This window comes from Phodopus roborovskii, unplaced genomic scaffold (genome assembly GCF_943737965.1).
Source record: "Phodopus roborovskii unplaced genomic scaffold, PHOROB, whole genome shotgun sequence".
In the NCBI taxonomy this organism is placed as follows: Eukaryota; Metazoa; Chordata; class Mammalia; order Rodentia; family Cricetidae; genus Phodopus; species Phodopus roborovskii.
The window spans coordinates 5554364-5572774 of NW_026126514.1; the positions used below are offsets into that span (position 1 = coordinate 5554364).

Here is an 18411-nt window from a genome sequence, read left to right on the forward strand (position 1 = left end):
ACTTTTAAGCATGCCTGACATGGTGAGTTGTTGAATGAAGTGATCTTCGTTTGTCGGCCATCCGTACAGTTAAGTCTAAGCCCTTTCTGGACTTCACACCCTTCCCAGTGGTATTTATGCTGCGTCTGGTTGATCCCTCTTCTCCCAAGCGATTTAGGGCCTGGAGAAAGTGTAAAGAGCAAAGGATCCTAGACTTTTTCTTACTTGCCGGTGGGGTTGCGGTTGGTGGCTCCTGGTCAAGTTTATTACTTTATTTCTAATTCCCTTGGTATCTTGCCCTTCTTCAGGACCGTTGTGATCCACAGGAGTCAAACTAGGAAGTCCTTTTTGTGCTTTTTCCTCCGATTCGAAAACTGGAATTAATAGACGCCTCAGGATTCCCCGTCCGTCTTCTGGTTTAGGGATTGCTACTGGTGTTGGAGAGATCCCGGGATCACTGGTTAATGGAGAGCTCTGTTAGCTTTCCTCGCCATTAAATCACTCCTAAAGCATAATCTTGATGTGTTTGTAAGGGAAAAACAAAAGGTCTCCTTTTCAAGAATTGCGGCTTCAGCTATTGCCAACCTCGAATCTCTTAATTTTCCATCGCAGAGTAGAGCTGTTTTGTTTTTAACCCTCATTCATCTCACTGCAGAATGACCTGTTTGTCAGGTTTTCGGAACTTCCCAAAACTTTGGACGAGCACCCCTTACTTTGAGCTGGTGGTCCCTGCGACCTTTCCTGTCTCTTTCTTTCTCATGGTTACCAGGAACCAACACAGATGGTTTTCTGTTAAAACCACGTCCCCTCCAAATAGCAAATCAACGAACCTCCTGGTTGCCAAGGCTAGAACACTCAAGAAAGAAAATGACAGCGATAGGCAAATTTCTTCTGATCATTATTTTGCTGCTGGAGCAGCCAAGATGAGGTCATACTTAAATAATAACCCTCAGCAGAGAGATCATGCCATGCCACGTGTGAGAAGCACTATTGAACTTCCAACTAAACCCTTGAACTCCGAAGAGTGGGATAAACTTAAAGATGATTTCAACGGGAAGGCCAGTTTTGAAGAAGGGGTCATTTCACAGATGGTTCACAGCTGTAGTTCTGTAGATGTAGCTAAGTCTCTCCTGGCATGGGTAGCAGCAAAGAACAATGGAATTGTAGGGTATAATTTACTTGTCAAGTATTTGTATCTCTGTGTCTTTCATAAGGAAACATCAGAAGTTATTGATGTCTATGAAATCATGAAAGCCAAGTACAAATGTTTAGAAACTGGGGCTAGCAGCATTCTCATCCGGGGTCTGATCCACTCAGACAGATGGAGAGAAGCCTTGCTGCTGTTAGAAGACATGAAGAAAGTCATGATCCCTTCAAAAAGGAACTATGGCGACTGTATACAGGGAGCCCTCTTTCATCAAGATGTGAACATGGCTTGGAGTTTGTATCAGGAATTGATAGGTCATAATCTCACCCCTCTGTTGGAAACTTTGAAGGCCTTCTTTGATTTTGGCCAAGACATAAATGATGATCACTATTCGAACAAACTGCTGGACATACTTTTGTATCTAAGGAATAATCAGCTGTACCCTGGAGAGTCATTTGCACACAGTATAAAGACATGGTTTGAAAGGTAACTTTGATTTGTGTATGTGTTTTTATCTCCGTACCTGTATTTTAAAAATGGACCCTTTTCTGTGTTCTTTTTTAGCTGCCGAGACTCATTCAGATTGTGCTTTTTAAAAAAAATAACTTATTTAACTTTATTTTATGTGAGGGTGTCGGATCCCCTGGGACTGGAGTTACAGACAGTTGTGAGCTGTCATGTGGGTGCTGGGAACTGAACCCAGGTCCTCTGAAGAGCAGCCAGTGCTCCCAGCTGCTGAGCCATTGCTCCAGCCCCCAAAATAATTCTCTTAAGTAGGAATAATTTGTTTTAGTCTCTACTGGTCACGTAAAAGGAATTTATACAGCACCGTTTGTTTTTATATAATAGATTTCTTCCTTTTAGAATGATCCATTATTTTATTTTATTTTCTGAGACATCTAACATGAATAATGAGTTTAGGTTTGTGTGTGGGGGTGGTATGCACACTTGTATGCAGACACATATTCGAAGGTGTGAGGAACAGAGTCTGACATTGGTTATCTTTTTTCAAAGCCGACATTACTTTTAAGACAGTCTCATATTAGAGCTTAGTATTTGTTTGTTTTGGCTTTTTAAGACGGGGGTTTTTCTATGAAGCTTTGGGGCCTGTCCTGGAACTCTCTCTGTAGACCAGGCTGACCTTGAACTCATAGAGATCCACCTGCTTTCCAAATGCTGGGATTAAAGGTGTGTGTTACCACCGCCTGGCCTAGAGTTTGGCATTTTGTCTAGACTAATTGATTAGCAAGACCTGAGGTCTGCCTGTCTCCACTCCTATATTACAGGTACAGGCTGCTGTGCCAGGTGAGTTCCAGGGATCCAGACTCAGTTCTTACTTGTGCAGCAAACACTTTACCCAGTGATCATATTCATACTTTCAAAAGTAGTGATGGGAATAATGTGCTTGTAGTTGTCCTGTGATCCCTGTGTTTAATTACGGAGAATGATTAGAGTAGATGGGCAGTTCCTGATCTATCCTGATACTCAAGCCTTAGATGGAAAAGCATTCCTCGAATTTATTTTGCCTGTCTCCTTATCTGGCTGGTCTCCCAAGCTCTCCTTTGCTTTGACTCGTGTTATAAGTTGTGTAGCTGTTTATTGTTTCAGCCTTTTACTCTCATCTCTTCACTCATTCTTGACCATTTCAGGCCATTTCCTGAAATCCCGTTCATTCCTTCTCTTTTCTCTTGTTATTGTATATCATGTTTATTTTAAAGTAGACATCTTGTCTGATGTTCTTAACAAATTTATTGAGTGTCCAAAGAAGAGGAGTGAGAGTGTGAAAATCTTGGAGTTTGGGGTTTATTCTGTTTTTAAGAATGCAGGTTTTGGAATAGAGTTTTAGGGGAAAAAAAAAAAAAAAGTATCAAAACAGCAAGAAGAACTGATGGGAGAGGAATTAAAATTGAAAGCAGGGATGCTTGTTTGAATGTAATTTTAGATTTGGGTGAGAGGTCATGAGGTCCTGAATTAACTGGTGAAGGGAAGAAGGCAATAGGATCAAGACTCAATAGGAAGTAATGGTGGTTTATATAAGAGGAAAGGGTCTGGTGATTGAGAGGGTAAGTCAGTAACATTTTTGGGTGGCTCTAATTACACTAAAACCATTGTATTTCTGACATAATATCTATTGAGCTGCCATTCCTGGCAGTGGTCCATGAGGTTAACAGCAGTGCAAGAGAAAAATTACTCCAAGTAGGCACCGTGTCTAGAAGCTTTAGAACTGAGTGTGATTTAAATATTATCTCTACCTTTTGTATACTTCTAGTGAACATAGATTGAGACTTGAGTTTTTGTTGTCGTTTTGTTTGAGACAGGGTGTCTATGTAGCCTAGGCTATTTTGGAGCTATCTGTGTAGACCAGGCTAGTCTACCCCCCACCAGTGCTAGAAATAAAGGCATGTGCCATCATGCTCACCCTTAGACAAGACTTGAAGAAGAGGAGGGTTATGTTAGGACATGAACCAAAGGGATACTGTAGATCTAATAGAATGCTATCTGGTCCTTAACCCCAACCACAGCCTAGCAGGCAATGTGAAAGCCCTCCTAGGGAAGTATTCTGAACTTCTCAGAGCTCTTTCTTACAGAATGTCTAAATGTGGTGACTGTCTGTCTTTAGGTTCAGTAGGAATTTTTAACTTTCTGATAATCCGGGTTTATAATTTTGTTTGTTTGTTTGTTTTTGTTTTTGTAGTATTCCTGGAAGACAGTGGAAAGGACAGTTCACTACAGTTCAGAAAAGGTAAAGACCATTATTTGTCTTCAATATATTTGATTCGGATATAATAAATTCCGTTGGTATTAGCTTAAAAATAAGAAAGGCTGGAGAGATGGCTCAGTAGCTAAGAGCTCTTCCTGTTCTTCCATAGGATCTGGTTCAGTTCTCAGCACTCACATCTGGTGGATCACAACTGCCTGTAGTTCTAGTTCCAGGGGATCTTCTGCCCTCTTCAGGCATGTGCCTGCATGTGCACACACACACACACACACACACACACACACACACACACACACACACTCACTCACACTCACACACTCACAAACACCTAATTAAAAATAAATCCAGAGTGGAGACAAGCTTCTAGTAATTAAAAAAAAATATTTAAGAACACCTTATATAATAGAGAATTTATAATTAAAGTTCCTGAGGGGGAAAAACCATCTGTTGTTGTTTTGAGAGTCTTGACTTGTAGCCCAGGATTCAAACATAAAATAATCCTGCTGCCTTAACCTTCTATGTGTTGGGATTTACAGGTACGTAGATAGAGATTTTGGAGTACTCGAAATGTTGTTCCCATTGATACTGTGAGTTTGTGGTAAACATAATGATGCTTGCCCCTAGACTGCTGCTGAGGGAGTTGTGTTTTAAGAATTACTTTAAAAGTTCCATCTAGCTTTTTCTGCTGACTTTCCCTGTCACCATAATGGTGTATGTAATTATCTTGGCTGATGCTCTCGGGACATTGGCGGTGCTGGAAAGCGTGGTGAACACAGGCCTTTACTAGGCTGGGCTTGAGTTTCTCGCTGTGATGAAGCACAGTCACATTGGCAAATTTGACATCACTGACAATTACAGAGCTGGGGAAACTGCTCTGAACCCTGCAGGCAGGTTAAGTGAATGTGGTAGATCTGAAGGAGGAAAAAAATAGCAGAATATTCTGTTCCCATCCTATCAGTTTTTTTTCTCTGTGTTAACAGCCTCAGTTGGCATCATGAACCATAAAGAAACAAGACAAAAGATATGCAGGAAAGAAAACCCTATAAGATTCTTTTTCTTAAACAAATGAACAAAGACAAAAACCACTTTAAATTTCATTTTATTCTGTGTGATGGTCAGTGGACAACTATCATACCTGTCCCTGGGATTGAAATCAAGTTGTTAGGCTTGCCTGCAAGTGCCTTTACCCCTGAGCCGTATTTGAAGCCCCTGTGATTCTTCTAAGAGTGGAAAGCATACATATACATAAAATGCTTTAGTTCCAAAAAAAAAAAAAAAAAAAAAAAAATGTGATGGTTACAGAAGTTTTAATTTTTTTTTTATTATATTTCTGTTTCTTTGTGCTTTGGAATTACTAATTTTAGGAAGAACTTATTTTCTAAGACATTATTTAATATAAAACATTGCAATTACAGTGGCCAGTGTTCAAGCTGTGGTAGAGCCTTAGAGTCTATTCATCTGAGTCTAGAAGAATATGAATTTCTCAAGGAGAAAATCATGAGGGATGTGATAGATGGTGGTGACCAATATAAAAAGACAACCCCGCAGGTGAGTCTAACAGGCTCTATTGTATTCTTAGATTGCTTGTCTAGAGCAGAGGCCAACAATTTTTTTCTTGTAAAGGTCAAATGGCAAGTATTTTGGGCTTTGTGAGTCATACAGTCTCTGTTATAGTGTTTTGGTTTAGATTTAATTTTATGTGTATGAATGTTTAATGTAACTGGAAGTTTTTATGTGTCCCACCCAGACCCAAAGCCTCTTATAAAATAATCAGTCAGAGGCTTAATATTAATTATAAATGTTTGGCCAGTGGCTCAGGCTTATTACTAACTAGCTCTTACATTTAAATTAACCCATTTTTATTAATTTAAATATTGCCACATGGCTTTGGCTTACCGGTAGTGCTCTGCAATCTTACTCCTCCTGCAGTTACATGGCGTCTCCTTGACTCTGTCTTCTTTCTCCCTGTATCTCTGCTTGGATTTCCCACCTTCCTATATTCTGCCCCGCCATAGGCCAACACAGCTTTATCCATCAATTACTACTAACATATATTCTCAGTATACAGAAGGACATCTCATATCAGTTTAGCCTCCATGTATGTATGTGCACCATATGTGTGCCTAGTGCCCATGGAAAACAGAAAAGGCATCAGACCCCTGGAGCTGGAGTTACAGATGGCTCCAAGTCACCATGTGAGCGCTGAAAACTGAACTGGGATCCACTGCAAGAACAAGTGCTTTAAACCTCTGAGCCATCTCTCTAGTGTCCCCCACCTTCACCCCCTCCATTTCCTCTGGTACCCCCCTCAAGTTTATGGCCTCATCATCTTTAATTATTGTTGTTATGGTCCTTGCAGAGGACCTCAGCTTAGTTCCCAGCACCCATATGGTCTCTTACCACTGCCCATAACTTGTGTTCTTGGTGCCCTCTTCTGGCCTCCACCAGCACCTGGCACACAGAGAACACATACACACATGTAGGCAAGATGCTCATACACATAAAAATGCATCTTTAAAAAAATGATTATTGTTATATATCTGTACGTATGTATGTACAAATAAACCTACTGAGCTCATTCACTGTTGCTTTTCTATGTGATTAGATCATCTGTAGATGATTAAGTCCATGTATGGTTTCTCAAATCTTATATCTGTGAATCATCAGAAGATCTTAAAATGCAAACCCTAAACGAGCTGTCTGGAATGAGGGTCTAAGTCTGGCCTTTGTTAGTAAGACTGTGTAGGCTGTCTGTTTTGTCTTCATTAGTTTTGTGCCTTTGAATGTGCTACATGTCATATGCTTCTTAGTGTGACACTCAACAACTTACTGTTACTTAGGTGCTGATGCTCATTTATTTGAGATTGCTTTTGTGACACTGGAGATAGAAACAGGGTCTCATGCACACATGCTAGGTAAATACCCTACCACTAAGCTCCACGCCCCAGTCTCTGCTTCTGTTTGATCCCTTGATTAAGAGAGCAATTGCAGGAGCTCTCTGTTGTTGAGGCACATTTCCCCCTTGAGGTTAATAAATCATCTGTGAGGTAACGGCCAAGGTCATGCTGACATCGTGTATCGTTCACCTTTTACTCAGGGGTTTTAGCATTATGGAAATGATCCCTCCTTTCTGCAAGTGCAGAGTCACTTTTGTCATTATTCAGTTCTTTTCTAGTAACTGGTGTTACACTGTATGAAATATTTCTTCCTTCTATGTTGTTTGTTATTTTTTTAGTCATCAGTGTAGACATGAGGGCTCTTTCGGTACTCTCTCTGTATTAGATAGGATCCATTGCTGTCATTGTGTTGCTTTTCCCTGACTTGGCTAGTGGGAGCCCCTTCAAATCAGTCCCTGTCCCTTTTGACACGAGCCCATCCCTAGCCCAGGCTCTCACCCTAAAGTTCTCCTATGTAGCACCCACGCTACAATCTGTTCCATTAATCGGGCGAAGGCCTAGAGATTTAAATAAAAGACAAGACAGTGGGTCATTCGTGCGACAGGAATGCTGGAATGCTGAATGTCGTTTATTGAGGGGAAGGAGCAGGCTTATATACTGACTCACAGCACAGTGGAAAACAGTAAAGGGTCAAGCGTGCAAGTTCTCGGGCTTAGTTCCTCCCCAGCAGATGTGTGTTAACAAATCAAGAAGAGAACCAAGAACTACCCTGGTGCAAGATGTTCTAGCCAACAGCTTCAGGCTTGCTCAAAGTGCCTCGGGGGTCTGCCCTACACTCTTATTCCAGTTATAGAGCTCCCCAAATTGTATTCTTTTGTTTAACACTACCCATGGCTCTACATTGTTAGAATTCATTTTAAATACTTATTCTAAATCAATAGAAGGTAGACTTATTCGTTTTTCTTGCTGATTTCAACTCAGATGAAATCTTCCTCTTGGATACTGTTAGTTCCAGATTTTAGACAATTCAAATAGCAAAAAAAATTTGATGTAGTCAGGCTCAACTCACAGAGCAGCTGTTTCTATTCAGAGATGTTTGGAACACATTTTCTCCTTGGCTCTATACTGGTAGTCTTTCCCCTTCCTTGTCTCCTAATTCTCAGAGTAAAAGAGGCTTAAACTGTTAAGAATTAATAACCACTATGCATATTTAATAATTACTGTCAATGATAAAAAATACAGCTCTTATCTTAAAAGGAATGTCGTAGTTTACTCTTGAGTGGATTATGAGTTACCATGGCCCAGGAATGTATATTCAAGTTACCTCTAATTCCATGTTCCAATGTGGTAATAATTTCATTAAGGTTTTTTTGGTTTTGTTTGTTTGTTTGTTTTTCTTTCCGAGATAGGGTTTATCTGTGCAGCTCTGGTTGTCGTGGAACTCAATCTGAAGACCAGGCTGGCCTCAAACTCAGAGAGATCCACCTGCCTGTGCTTCCTTGAGTGTGGCATGGGCCACCACTGCCTGGCTCATTAAATTTTTATAGAAATGAAACAAAGAATCCTAAGTCAAGACACTTTTAAAATATATCAGTGATGATATCACATGGGCAGGTTACAGGCCTCAGAGTTCCTGATGACATTCTAAGCTTTTGGGCTGGTGGATGCTAAGTGTTTGTTTCAAAAAGTATTTACCTAATGGTCATACACAGAAGTGGGCAATAAGTGGTTCTATTTAAAGGGGTAAGATAGCCAAAGATAATTTAGCTCTGGACTTTTCCACATTCCAACTTTCCATAACCATTGGAGTTAATCAGTCAGTGAGCCTTTTAGACTGTTGAATGTAGGTGCAGCTTTTTTTCTGGGAACTTCTCTAAACTCCATGCATGTTATGTACCTCTCAAGATCACAAAAACTTCACAAGGATACTAGCATTTGGAAGTCAGAAAGCTCAGGATAAGAAGTGTACTGTGGTTAGAGTGTAGCGTGTGTATGGCTGAATGAATTTGGAGTTTAATTTTTGCAGGCTAGATGAGGCAGGTGTGGGTTTAGAGCACTTGTGCCGAATAGGAATGAAACCAACTCATTCTGAGCCTAGAGGGAGGAGTTAAAGATCGGTAAGTTAGCTGGGTAGATGGGGTAAAGAACTTAGTGGGGTTTTTTGTTTGTTTGTTTGTTTGTTTGTTTTTTCCAGACTTCTAAGTTCTCTGAGTACAGGAAGAAATTGTTCATTTAAAGGAAAGAAAAATGATGGTAGAGTTAGGGAACTTGAAGAGTTAAAGTCTTGGAAATTCAGATTATTTGTGAAACGATGAATCTCTGGTGCCCCAGTTGAAGCATTGATCTGTCTCAACAAGCCATTTTTAGTTACAGGAACAGAAAAGACAGGTGAATTTGATGGCATAAGAGTTTGCTCTGTAGTCTGGTACAGTTGAGGGGGACGGGGAAATAAGTTTCAGTATAGTTGAGAGGACGACTTGGTGAGTGAGACCACGTTTAATAGGGAAGGAAATGAAGATGGGTGGAAGCTCGTGGATTTGGAGGCAATAGAGATTAAGAGTGGAGAGGGAGCTCCTTGAAGTTGAAGAGCGAGCTTGAAGGACATAGGGTGGCAATTAAATTTCCTTGAGTTGGGTTTTAGATTGTATGTGGAGTGCAGACACTGACAAAAGCCAGGTACAGGTGAATAGATACAGCCTGAAATGCCAGCAGCTCACACACAGAGGTGTTCAGAGTGTCCATGGATAAGACTTTCTTTCTTTCTTTCTTTCTTTCTTTCTTTCTTTCTTTCTTTCTTTCTTTCATGTACCTTTCATGTACTCTCTCTCTCTCTCTCCCTCCCTCTTCCTTCCTTCCTTCCTTCCTTCCTTTCTTTCTTTCTTTTTTTTTTTTTTTGAGATAGGGTTTCTCTATAGCTGTGGAGCCTGTCCTGGCACTCACTGTGTAGACCAGGCTAGCCTTGGACTCACAGAGATCCACCTGCCTCTGCCTCCCAAGTGCTGGGATTAAAGTCCTGTGCCACCACCACCCAGCTTTTTTTTTTTTTTTTTTTTTGAGACATGGTGCTCTGTGAAACAGTTCTGGATGTCTGGATGTCCTGGAACTCACTCTGTAGACCAGGCTGGCCTCAAACTCGCAGAGATCCACCTGCCTCTGCCTCCTGGGTGCTGGGATTAAAAGTGTGTGCCACCACTGCCCAACAAGATTTATTTTCATTTTATTTACTTTTTTTTTTTCAGTTCTGGGGAGCAAACCCTGCACCTTCCTCATGCACTAGCACTAGAGCCATGCACTAGCCTTATATGATAGTGTGCAGAACTTCTGCCAGGTGTGGTGGTGCATGCCTTTAGTCCTAGCACTCAGGCAGAGGAGTTGGATCTTTGAGTTCCAGGACAGCCCGATCTACAGAGTTCCAGGACAGCTAGCGCTACACGGGGAAACCCTGCCTCAAAGCAAGCAAACAAGCTAACAAACAATAAAAATGTGTAGTCTGGCTGACCTCTGTAGTTCTGAGTAGTCCTGGCTGACCTAAACTCACTCTGAAGACTAGGCTGGCTTTGAACTCACAGACATCTGCCTGCCTCTACTCCTGAGTACTAGGATTAAGGAGGTAGACTATCACACCAGGCCCTCCCTATATGGTACTTTTAAGTAATAATTACAACCACATCTGTGAGACAATTAACCATGTACGAACATTTTGCTCTGCCACTTAGGTTGGGGATAAAAACTGAGTCAGGTACCAAATTCTTGATCACTATGGCTGGTGCCTGGGATAATGTACAGCAAAGAAGGGGAGGTACAGATCATGGGTCAGTAAACTATGGATCACAGAGCAGATTGGGCTGCTACTTGTTTTTGTAAATAAAAATGTATTGGAAAATAGACAAAGTTGTTGCTGGAGCTTCTTTTCAACCTGGTCCCACAGCCAGTTAGCCCCAAATAAACATACCAAGACTTACATTAATTTATAAACTGTTGGCCAATGGTAGGGCTTCTTACTGGCTAGCTCTCTCTTAATTATTAACCCATAACTACTAATCTATGTATTTCTACATGGCCTTATATTACCCGAGAACGCCTGGCGCATCCTATCTTCCTGGTCTCCACATGGCTTACCTCTCTCTCCTTCCTCTTCTAGCCCCACCTCTACTTCCTGCCTGGCTACTGTTTTATTCACCAACCAATAAGAGAAGCATGTATAAACATACCTCATCACAAAGTCATTTATTTATGTACTATCTGTGGCTGTGTTTACCCTGCAGAATCGAGTAGGTACATACTGCCATGTGGCTTGTAGAGCTGAAATAGTTACCATTTGGCATGTTAGAAAACATTTGCCAACCTCTGATATAGGTGAATATCAGAAGCCCTTGTGCACACACACACACACACACACACACACACATTAGAAGAAAAGTTGCCAGGTAAAGAGCATAGATGGAGAGGTAAGAAATGGAAATCTTACCCAAGACTGTAGGAAAGGATATAGGTATGGATGATCATTTGGTTATCTCTCAGGGATGGATTCCAGGACTCTTGTGGGTCAAAACTCTGGATGCTTGAGTTCCTTTGATCAAATAACACACTGCTTGCATGTGCAAAATAGTGAATTAGTGAATGTGTAGACTTTATTCTGTGATTGTGTGATACAGTATTGTTTCTGACAGAGCTTGACTTACCAAGGGCAGGTAGTACATACTGTGCATCATTGAAGCTGGGCATGGCACATCCTGTAGTCTGAATCCTTGGGAAGATGAAGCCAGTAGAATTGCATAGCCAAGGCCAGCTGTAGTAAGATTTATCTTAAAAACAAAAACAAACAAACCCAAGAGCATTGAGTGTTGTTGACTAGATTTAACAGGTGGGTGCCTAGAAAATCATGAATGTGACTAACATGGGTCAAAATGAATAGGAGAGGAAGGTAGAAAGTCCAGAGAGCACCTTGCATGAGAAGTTGAGGCACTGGAGGCTTCAGGTTTGGGGTTCGGTTTTTGTTTTTGTATTACAGATCAAACCTAGAGCCTCCCCTTGCTTAGGGAAGCACCTCCTCTACTGAGCCATGCCCCCAGCCTACAGAAGGAAAAGGGATGTCAAGTGTTGCAGTCCACACTTCCTAGCACTTGGGAGGCAGACACAGGAGGATCTCTATGATTTCAAGGCCAGTATGATCTACATAGCTAGTTTCAGCACAGTAAGGGCTCTGTAGAGAGACCTGTCTCAAAGAAAACAAGAAAGGAAAAAGAAAGAGGCCGGATGGGTGGTACACATTTGTCCTTTGTGGAATTGGTTCTAGGACCCTCAGTACTAAGGTTTTGAAGTCTGAGAAGCAGAGTTGAAAGGTATCCACATACCACCCCCCAAACAAAACAAAGAACACAACAACAACAAAACGGCACATCACCCACATTCTAGCTGACCCAAACTTCAACTCCCAAGGCAGGACATTGAAGTGAGAAGTAAGAAGCATCCCCATCGAGGACCTTAGAAGAATCATGCTTGGCTATGGTGCCTTTATCAGTTTTTATTTGTAACTTTAAAATTTAAACTTTATTTTGTTTGTGAGTGATTTACCTGCTTATATTTCTGTATAACCACTGTGTGCCTCATGCCCACAAAGGCCAGAAGAGGACACTGGCTTTCCTGGACCTGGAGTTTTAGATGGTTGTGAGCCACCATGTAAATCTTGGGAATTGGTCCTTGGAAGAGTAGCCAGTGTTCTTAACCCCTGAGCCATGGCTGATGGGGGGATGTCCTTCTGTATATGTGTTTCTCTTATTGGTTGATGAATAAAAACATTGGCCAATAGAGGCAGGAAGATAGGTGGGACTGGGAGACGAGGAGAATTCTGGGAAAGTTAGGCAGAGAGAGGCATCTAGAAGAGATGCCATGTAGAGACCGGGAAGATAGGATGTGCCAGGCATTCTCTGGTAAGATAAGGCCATGTAGATTAGTAGTCATGGGTTAATAATTAGAGAGCTAGCCAATAAGAAGCCCTAGCCACTGGCCAACAGTTTTATAATTAATATAGTGTCTGTGTGCTTACTTGGGGCTGAGAAATGACTGCAGGACCACAGTGGAAAGAAAAACTCTTAGCAACACATGGCTCCAGCCCCTTGTTTTTATTTTTTATTTGTTTAGTTTTGTTTTGCTTTGTTTTGTTTTTTTGAGACAGGATCTCTCCACTATGTAGCTCTAGCTGTAGTCCTTTCTTTTTAACGCTTAATTGCATTTATTTATTTTCTGTACATTGTGTGCATGTTTGCCACGGCCCACATGTAGATGTGAGAGAACTGTGGGACTCCGGCCCCTCCACCGTGTGGGTCTTGGGGATCATACTCGGCAGCAAGCACTTCTATCTACTGAGCACATTGTGGGTGCTCTTGTCTGCCGGCTCATCTCTCCAGCTCCAGCTCCAGAGTTTTATTTTTTAAGTATAGATTTATTGGACTATGTTTGCACAGAAGAAAACTGCACATGAGATGTTTAATGTGAGTTTTGACATATGTGCTTGTCATGCAAGCCTGACAGCCTGAGGCCATGACCCAAACGACAGCCAAAGGAGAAGACCAAATTCTGAAAATTGTCCTCTGGTTTTGTACCCTTGTGTGGCATGCACCTGCTCTCATACACACACACACACACACACACACACACACACACACACACACACAGAATGCATAATATAAAAATTCAAGTTATTATGCAAGTCCATTTGTGCTTTTGTATTAGATTTCCATGACTGCCCTAACAAATGCCACTAATTGGATGACTTAAAATGACAGAAATATCCTAGCATGGTTCTGGTGGCTAGAAGTGTGAAATCAAGGTGTGGATGCTCCAGGGAGGAGCCCCTCCTTTCCAGCATTGCAGACTTTCCGCTCCTAAACATTCTGTACTCCTCCTCCTCTTTTTTTTTTTTTTTTTTTTTTTTTTTCTTCTCTTCTCCATATCTTAATTATCCTCCATTTAACTCCTCTAGCTTGGGGAGTCCAGGATTAGGGTTTTCCAAAGCTGCCAGCTGACTTTCAGGTAAAACTGGGGTTGAGAATGACTGCTTGTAATGTGATATTTTGATGGACCTTGCCATGTAGCAGCTTTCCTGTGGAGTAAAACTGAACACATCTCTAAAGATGTAGGAGCAAAGAAGGCATTTTTTTAAATTAGTTTTTCTGTTTTTAATTAATTGGTTTGAGACACAAGTAAGTTTTGTTTTGTTTTGTTTTTTTTTTTTTTTTTTTTTTTTGCTTGTTTGTCTTTTGAGATAAAGTCTCTCTGCATAGCTTTGGCTGTCCTGGAACTCAGTATGTAGACCAGGCTAGCCGCAAACTGACAGATCCATCTGTCTCCTCACACCATTCCCCCCAGTCCCCAAACATTGCTGGAATTAAAGGTGTGCACCACTTCTCTGGGCATAAATTTAGTCTGTAGCCCAGGTGGTCTAATATTAACTACGTAGCCCAGACTAACTTTGAACTCATTAAGATCTGCCAGCCACCCACCATACTTCCCGTTTTAAACATTTGTTTGCTGTGCTTAGACACTGTAGCCACCAGGTGGCAGTAGCGTGACATGTAAATTGTAGGCCATTGGGCACTTCAGTCCTGTTAAAGATTTCGCACTTCCTCAAACTGACAGGTGTTTGTCATTTTGTTTTCAGTTAGGTGAGTGGTAGTAGGTAAAGGGAGGAATTGTGGGTGTGAATTTTAACTGAACACATCAGAACTCCAAATAATTTAACCCAAGACTAATTGTGTGGGCATCAGTGAAGATCCAAAAAAAAAAAAAAAAAAAAATATTTGGGCCAAGCATGGTGGCCCACTAATCCTCTTGCCCCCTCCCAAATTCCCAAATGCTGAGGTTTACAGCCCACCACACCTGGCTTGCTCATTATTCTTTGTTTGTTTGTTTTGAGACATGGTCTCTCTACTTAGCCCTGGCTGGCCTCAAATTTATTATGTAGACCAGGCTGACCTCAAATTCAGAGAGGCCCACCTGTCCCAACTGCTGGGATTAAAGGTGTGCACTACCAAACCCAGCTTGTCCTATTTCTTAACAGCAACAACAACAAAAAAGTTAAATTACAGTCAGTTTTGTTTTTCTTATAGACAGTTGCCCACATAAGATTTCAGTTCTTTAGGTTTGGTGCTGGGCCTTGGTGTCAGAGCATTTGACTAGTGCTGGAGAAGCCCTGGTTTAATCCCCAGTTCCTTATAATCACAGCATGATAGCACACACCTGCAGTTCCAGCAAGCAGAGGCGGGAGAATCAGAAACTCTAGTACGTCCTTGGCTACACAATGAGCGCAAAGCCACTGCGCCTAGCTCAGGACTGCTCTTTCTAGCCTTGAATTTGGCTGCGGGAGAAATGTGGGTTTCTTACTTTGCTTTCAAGTATCATCTCTCTCTCTCTTTCTCTCTCTCTTTTTTATGTATATGAGTGTTTTGCTCATATGTATGTCTGTGTACCACTTGCATGTCTGGTGCAAGGAGAGGTTGTCAGATCACCTGGAACTGGAGTTACAGAAGGTGGAGAGCCACCATGTGGATTATGGGAACTGAACCCAGGTCCTTTGTAAGAGCAGCACCTGCTCTTAACTGCTGAGCCATGTCTCCAGTCTGTCAAGTATCATCTTAATGAGAGAGTTGACAGCCAGCCTGGGCTAATATAGTGAAACTCTGTCTCAAAAAAGAAAAAAAAATCAGTCAAATAGTCAAAGCTCCTGTCACAAGCATGAGGCCTGATCTCAAATCTCCAGAATCCCTGTGAAAGCCTGTCACATAGTCGGTAATAGCAATGTTCCTACAGAGGGGAAACAGGGAGGCAGGAAGTTCCCAGGAATCTGGCAAGCTAGCTGTCCTGGTTTGCATAGCAGCTAAACAGAGAGACTGGTAGAAGGTGTGAAGACAGACACCTAGGGTCCTCTGACCTCCACACCCACAGTCACACTCCTTATGTGCACACACACCCTGAACTCACCTTACAAAGGGAGCCATGGTGGCCCGGCAGGTGACTCACTTGCCACTAATCCTGCCACCTGAGTCCCATTCCCAAAAGTCATATGGAGAGAGCTGACTCCACAGAGTTCTCTTCTAACTCTGGGCATGCCGTGTATATGTACACACACTAAATAAATAAAGTAATAAAGTAATAGACATGCATGTCCAAGGTAGAACATTTAAAATCCCATAACTTAAAATTTTTCAAATAATTTCAGTAATTTGGGATTCTGTTTTCCTAGAAAGAAGGGAGGAAGGCAATTTCTGTGGGGTACATTTGTTTGAACTCTCAAAGTGATGTTGAAGTCAAACCATTAATCTCCCTTGTTAATATCTCTTTGGTTAATTGACAGAAGGGAGGCTTCTGATGTTTCTCTAAGTGTAGGACGTGTGATGCAAACAAGACAGCAGTGTAAGAACGGATGTAATGTGGGTTTATTCTGTGGAGGGCATTGTTTTTGTTTGAGACAGCATCTCACTGTGTAGCCCTGACTGACCTGAAACTCCTGTGTAAACCCTGCTGGCCTTGAACTCACAGATATCTTCCTGCCTCTGCCTCTAAGTGTTGGGATTATAGGTGTGTGTGGCCACACTCAACATTCCATAGGTCTTAGGGGTTTGTTCTTAATTCTTTCAAGTCAGAGGGCAGAAATCCCACTGTGGTTTGAGTGGCAGCTGGACATTGTAGATGATATAAAATGAACTCTTTGTCAGTCTCCAAAACTTTCTGTTTTGAGTTTGAAGATCTTGCTATTTCTTTTCTTTTCTTTCCTCTTTTCTTCCTTCCTTCCTTCCTTCCTCCTTTCTTTCTTTCTTTTTTTTTTTCAAGACAGGGTTTCTCTGTGGTTTTGGGGCCTGTCTTAGAACTCTATCTGTAAACCAGGCTGGCCTCAGACTCAGAGATTTTACCTGTCTCTGCCTCCCAAGTGCTGGGATAAAAGGTGTGTGTCACCAATGCCTGGCAGATCTTGCTATTTCTAAGATAAATCATGGGATTTCCCTTCCTGAGGTTAAAAAAAAAAAAAAAAAAAAAAAAAAAAAAAGTGTGTGGTAAATGATAAGTTTGGGGAGCTTAGTGCCTTTTAAAAAGCCAAGAAACTATGTTCTTCTCCATTATCTTAAGCCATGTGCTTTTGATGTGCTTTTGTATACGATGTCCATTCATGAACAACTAGTTTTAACTTACAGACCTTTTGCCCAGTGCATCCGTAGTAAGCAGCCCCTGAACCTCGTCCCCTTTCTTTTTTCCTCAACTCCACAATTAAAAACCTGAATGTAGACACATGCTCTCTGGGTCATCCAAGTGTGGACTCTGGTTATAAAGGTGAAGTAATTAGAAAAGCAGTAAGTGCAGGGAGGCTGACATCTTAAAAGAACAGTCATTCCCTGCAGTGGCCCTCACTTTGCCACAGTTACACAACAGATGGACTCATTCATATATGAACATTTGTTGTAAAGACTCGCCTGCCTGTCTCCCTTCCCTTAGAATAGCTTCCCTAGTTTGTCATTGTTCTTCATCTTTTCTCATTTGGTTTTTACTGGATCTTTCTTTATTTTTTGTTTTTCTTTGTTTGTTTGTTGTTTTTGAGACAGGGTTTCTCTGGGTATCCCTGGCCATCCTGGAACTCGTTCAGTAGACCAAGTTGCCCTAGAACTCAGAGAGATCCACCTGCCTCTGCCTCCCAAATGCAGGGATTAAAGATGTGTTGCACTACCACCACCCATGTATACTGGATTTTTAAAGGTTTAGTTTGTGTATCCAGGTGTTTTGCCTGCATATTTATCTGTGTGCCACATGGAGGACATTAAATCTCCTGGAACTGGAGTTACAGATAAGCCTCTATATGGGTGCTGGGATTTGAACCCAGGTCCCTTGGACAGCAGCTAGTGCTCTTAACATGAGCCATCTCTAGCCACTTTTACTGGAATTTTACCAACTGGAATCCGGTCTCGTTTATGAAATTTCATTTGAAATAATGTACCTTTGGTTTCATCCATGAAGTTTGTTTTATACAAGGTCAGGGGTATGTTTGATGGCTCTTTCAGAGTTACATTGTAACTTAGATATGGAGAGTGTTTTAGGGGCAGTTCTGAGAGGGATGCTGGATTGGGAGGCACATGTGGATGGGAAAGCAAGAAGCTAAGGGATGATGTTATGTTTAGGAGTTACTGGGTTACTATGAAATTTAATAAGATATTTTCTTTATTTAATAAAGGTTAAGTATGCCCTGTATTCCTGACAATTTCCACATTGGATTATCTTTGATTTAACAGATTAAAATTTAATAAAGTGTGGTGGCTCATGCACTTTGAAATCCTAGCACTTTGGAAATGGAGTCAGGAAAATCAGGAGTTCAAGGTCATCCTCTGCTGCATATTGAATTCAAAGCCAGGTTGATCTATAATCCTGCCCTAAAAAAACTTGAATGAATGGGTGAATGAATGAAGGAGCAAGCAAACAAATGAATAAACAAAACAGCATTTTAGTATTTTGCATATATCAGCTTAACAACTAAAAAAAAAAATGTTTAGTGATGTGTGTGGGAATGTGTACACGATTACAGGTGTTGGCAGAGGCCAGAGGTGTTGGTCCCCTGGAGCTGGAGTTACAGGTGGTGTTCAAAATCAAACTCAGGTCCTCTGGATGAGCTGTCAGCCACACATGTCCTC

The 18411-nt window shown here is 41.5% G+C and overlaps 1 protein-coding gene across 1 annotated transcript in view; it reads left to right on the forward strand.

Moving 5' to 3' along the window:
- Window positions 1–354: 354 nt before the first annotated feature.
- Prorp (protein only RNase P catalytic subunit) overlaps window positions 355–18411 on the forward strand; it is an 85610-nt gene continuing 67553 nt past the window's right edge. The window contains exons 1-3 of the mRNA XM_051195850.1: window positions 355–1612; window positions 3822–3869; window positions 5261–5393. Coding sequence (XP_051051807.1) covers window positions 636–1612; window positions 3822–3869; window positions 5261–5393 — 1158 coding nt within the window. The 5' untranslated portion in view covers window positions 355–635. The remainder of the gene's footprint in view (window positions 1613–3821; window positions 3870–5260; window positions 5394–18411) is intronic.